The sequence below is a fragment of the Egretta garzetta genome, unplaced genomic scaffold (genome assembly GCF_000687185.1).
Source record: "Egretta garzetta isolate BGI_Z169 unplaced genomic scaffold, ASM68718v1 scaffold56, whole genome shotgun sequence".
NCBI lineage: Eukaryota > Metazoa > Chordata > Aves > Pelecaniformes > Ardeidae > Egretta > Egretta garzetta.
In genome coordinates, this window is record NW_009260182.1 from 5,335,028 (window position 1) to 5,340,018 (window position 4,991).

The following is a 4,991-nucleotide window of genomic DNA, read 5'->3' on the forward strand; positions in this document are numbered from 1 at the left end:
CTGCATACACTCATCAGCGCTATAGTAACAGAAACAATCCCCGCACCTACGCGTTTCAGCCGCTGCTGCATTCGGGTGGCACAGGATGTTCTTTTTCAACAGCGTTACTTGACAAGAAATTGAATCATATTGTCTTATGCTGCTGCTTTCTCAGGGGATGAATTACATGCCTGTAGAGTCCTACCACAGAGTCAGTCCTGCTCTCTGGATGCTTTTAGCAACACCTGCAGGCCCTGCTGCACACACCAGTTATAATAATGTAATGCTATTTGGAGGGTAATGAACAGGACTACTTTCTAGGGAATATTATTTCTGTATGAAAATTTCCTCTTAATTCATTTCAGAAAAGCCGTCTCTGATCTAGCCCGAGTGCGTGCAAGAGAGGAGCAAGATGCCTCACACCAGAGACTCTTCATCTCTGACCAGCAGTGCGGGGAGCGGAGCTTCCTATGAAACACCAGCCCTGTCAGACCTCCAGCGGCTCCTGTGGATCAGAGGAGGGTCTGATAATCATGTGGACCAAGTCTGGCCAAACATTTACCTGGGAGATGCGTAAGAACATATGGTCCTATCATTAAGGTGTTATTGGTCCCTGGGAGGAGGAGGAAGGGGTGTGGTATACTGGGGAGCAGCTTTTTGGTCTGCAGGAATGTTTTTGCGATGCAGGCTTCCAAAATCGAAAACATAAAGAGTGAAAAATATGACATACAAAATGGTGACTTACTCATAGTGTGTCTGAGTTGGGTTTTCTATATTCTGTAAACCAGAGTAGATTTGGCAGGGTAAGATTTACTTGTAATCTCGACAAAAGTCCTTAAAGAACCCAGCCCAAATTGGTGTCAGCTCTGAGTCGTGTTATCTGCCCTAAAAGCTGTGCTCTAAAGCAGCAGACAAGAGCACAGTAGCCCTCACACTCAAACACGAGTAGCAGGATCAAGACCCAGATGGAGGAGGACCCGAATGAATTATACAATAGGGATTTTGCCAGTCCAAATCCAAACTTCCAAAGATGGTAGAACTGAAAATATCAAACGAGTTTTCATGCAAATACCTTATTCTTGTGATCACTTCTATTTATTGCCATTTCCTTCTATTTGGATTACTGCAGATTATATAGATCATCAGCTCATTTTTCCCAACTCCTCCTCCTCATGAATACATCAGTTAAAGATCCCAGTTTTGTGGAATAACTTCAGTCCCAATTTTATGGTGGGAAGAGGGGAGAAGCCGGCTGGTGAGCATGATGCAGCCATTTTGTGTCCAAGCCAGGAATGAGGTGCTGCTGCATCTGTGTGGGTTCTCACCCTTGCACACTATGAATGAGAGATTATCTCTAGAACTTACTAAACAACTGTTTAAAGGAAAATCTTGACCGCTTCATATAGTAAGCCGTGTTCCCAAGGATTAACTTCTGGGAGGCTTTTGCTTAACTACCAGTATCCTACTGGCAAGTCTGTGCTCTTGCTGCTCTCCACACCACCATATCACATTTTTCATGTGCAAAGCACTGTGGGCGTCTCGAAATTTGCTACTCTGTAAGCGAGCTGCAGTTCCTGCATCCTTCCCTAGCGGGAGCAGGCACTAACTTTAAACCATGCTATTTTAGCAGAATGTTAGGAGTGTTGCCAATGAGCCCTTCCTGTCTTTCAACAGGTGGGCTGCTAGGAGCAAAACTACTCTTCAATGCCTCAACATTACTCATATCCTTAATGCAGCAGATGGGCCATATAGCATCAACACAGGAGCCAAATATTACAAAGATCTGCAAATAGAGTACTACGGAGTAGAAGCATTTGATGATCCTTCTTTTGATTTAAGTATCTTCTTCTACGATGCTGCCAATTTCATAGGCAAAGCCTTAAACACTTCAGGAGGTAAGAGGGAGGCAAAGAGAAGCTTTGGGAGGAAGTTTCAACGTGAGCCAAATGGCTTCTCCTTCAGTAACAGGCAGCCAGCAAAGCTCAGATTTAGCAATCAGTTTGAGAAGGCACACGCAGAACCACCGTGCGGAGGATGGCGCCTATGCTATGCCCTGCAGGGAAGGTGGCCATGGCCAGGCCCCAGGGGAGGGCTGGCTGCCACAAGCCCAGTGGGGCAGGAGGAAGGGCCAACTCTAGGAGCAGAGTGGGAGGGAACGGCAGAGGTCGTAGCACTGCGGGTGTTCCCCATGGGTCCATCCTGCAGGAACTGGTAGGATCTGTGTGCCTCCACACGCACCTCGCACACCGGCGTGGGCTCCAGCCCAGCAATCCTGCCCCACATACCGCAGCCCTACTCCCATTCCCAACGCACTCAGCTGGGAGCAGCGGCACTGCAGCGCTGGCTTAAACGCTTCACATGCTTAAGTGCTTCGTGGAATTGGAGCTTTATTCAGACTGTCTATTAAGCTAGAGAAGCAGCAGAAGTTAATGAACTAAGTCAAAAACTACGAGCCTGACCCACAGCCTGCTGAATTTTTGTCAGCAGAGTTTGGATTATGGCCTAGTTATCATAATTTCCATTTGTTCCAGAGTTTGCTCCGACTCTGACTGGCTGCAAGATCTGCTGCTTTCACTGGAGTGCTTTATTAAATCCCCAGTTATAGCTCACACTGGGCTGCTGAGATACAGTAAATTATGAGTCCGTTTTTACAGGCAAACTATCCTATAGAGTTTATGGGACTTGTCAGTGATCACAGTCAGGGCTGGGCCAAAATTTTCTGCCAAAACTGTTTTTTTTTTTTTCTACAGAAAACGATACTAACAAGTTTAGTCACAGAAAGCTTTTCCTTCCACAGCAAATTTCAACTATTTTAATCTGAGGCCTAAGGTAGATGCATGAGGTCAGTATGAAATACCACCATGCCTGTGATGTATGGCATGACCATGCCTGAAAACATAAGTATCTGCTAATTATCACCCTTTTTTCCCCAACCTGTTTCTAGTAGGTTTTTTGTCCTCCCCACGTCTTTCTCACTTTAGAAATGCTAAAGTCCGCTCACCTTGCTGTGCCTCTTTTTTGCTGCAGGTAAGGTGTTTGTTCACTGTGCCATGGGGGTGAGCCGCTCTGCATCTTTAGTGCTTGCCTTTTTAATGATCCATGAAAACATGACACTTGTGGATGCTCTGAAAACAGTGAGTGCTCACAGAGACATCTGCCCAAATTCAGGGTTCCTCAGTCAGCTCCGGGACTTGGACGTTAAACTAAACGAAGAGAGGAAAGGAACCAGAGCATCTGCTACCAAAGAGCTGTAAGAGAACATTGCTGAAAGAGAGCAGACAAAATGTTGTTAGAGTTTCCTGTATCTTTTTTAAATGAATTGCTTATGTAAACTAAGGACACAAGTTTATGATACACTAGAATGCATGTTATTAGTAAAAGTAGATTTTAACTTGATCTTTCCATTTTGCAAAGCCCTCCTAGATTACACTCACAAATGGTTGTATATTGTATCCTTCACTCTCCACCTTAAAACATTGCTCTCTGCTGGTTAAAAAAAAAAAAAAGATATCAGGTTCCACTTCAGAAATAGCTGTGTTTCAGCAACTAGTGAAGCTCATATCACTTTATGAAGTGTTAGGCTATTTGAGGTGAAAGATGCCATATTATTTATGCTACAATAATGCTTAGAAGTTTTCTTATGAACCAGCCTCCCACCCCTTTGCTCCCCATATCTAAAATGGTTTGTATTCGGAGACTTGAATCTGGCACTGGTTAGTTCTTGCTTTTACAATTGGTGGAGCCCCTGAGTTGGGGGTAAGAGGCTGTTTAAAGTTAGAGCAGCTGGGAAACAACACAAGCCAGTCTCTTAAGAAATTATTCCAGGTCTCTCTATAGTGTTTTCCCTTTGACCATTCATCAGATTATTTTTTTTTCTTCCATGAAAATACCTTTGTTTGAGAGGGCATTTCAAATATTGTTCGTTGTCCCTAGTAAAATTCATCCAGGAGATACTGTGGAAAATGCTTCTGAAGAGAAAGGTGGGTTCCCAGCTGAGGCTCCAAACAGCTGCACAGGCAGTGGGAGCGGGTGCAGGAAAGCAGCTGACAACAAAGGTCAACATATCCCAAATTTGTCTGACAGTTCAGCATTATAAAACTTAGGATTTTCTTTCTCAAAAATAAAGACCATCAGCATTGCAACATTGTGTTCTGTGGCATTCGCTTTTGTGAGGGGACTCAAGTGAAAACTGAAAGGACGCAGGAATGGCAAGGGAGGTGCTGACAGGCATCAGGCTTTCATCTTTGTGTCTCTGGGCCACCATAAGAGCACTCAATAGCTACTGTCATCTGATGGATCAGTGCTGCCTGGAAACTATGTGAAGCACATCTGGCTCTCGGTTCCCAGCGGACAAACATTGCAGCACAAAGCCAGCTCGGGGATGGCAGTTGTTTGCATTCCTAGTACCAAACTCAGGAATGCAAAGGCATGAATACTCCCCACCATGTGAGCTGGCTGCTCAAGAACAGCACAGCAACAAGGGAAAACATTCCTTGCTATTCCCAGTGCTGTCTACAAGGCAGATTTCTGCCTTCAGGACAGACAACTCAGCACCTTTTATAACGGTCTCTGGTGATATCTACATCTGCTGTGTGGGCCAGGCTATAGGAGCAAGAGCAGAAAGCAGAGCATTTGGTACTGAAGACCTGACCCTCACATCGAGGGCATCTCAGGGGGCTTTGCTTTGGACTAACCCCATGGTTCGGGCATCCCGGAGCAGCAGGAGAGCAGTGCTGGAGTGCTTCTTAGTTCCCTGCATAAGGAAGCCTGCTCATAAGCTCCAGGGCAGCTCTGCAAGGTCAACAAAAACACAGCAAGTAGGAACGGTCAGCTTAAAAGTACGCTTCAGACCCCATTAAAAATGTAATACTCGCGCCTCGGTTACCCGTTAACTCTTAGCAAACTGACTGAAACTCACAGAACAAGTAGGGAACCCCCCCAGTGGATCTGGCTACAGAGGTGCCCCAGCCCCCAGCACAAGCACCACCTTTCCCGAGGCCGCCCACCCGGAG

General features: G+C 45.6%; 1 protein-coding gene across 1 annotated transcript; it reads left to right on the top strand.

Annotated features, from left to right (window-relative positions):
• The first annotated feature begins 391 nt into the window (after positions 1 to 391).
• Positions 392 to 3,233, top strand: LOC104129101 (dual specificity protein phosphatase 13-like). Its single transcript, XM_035897355.1, has 3 exons — positions 392 to 552; positions 1,654 to 1,874; positions 3,007 to 3,233. The coding sequence occupies exons 1-3, from the start codon at positions 392 to 394 to the stop codon at positions 3,231 to 3,233; spliced, it is 609 nt and encodes a 202-aa protein (XP_035753248.1).
• Positions 3,234 to 4,991: the final 1,758 nt, after the last annotated feature.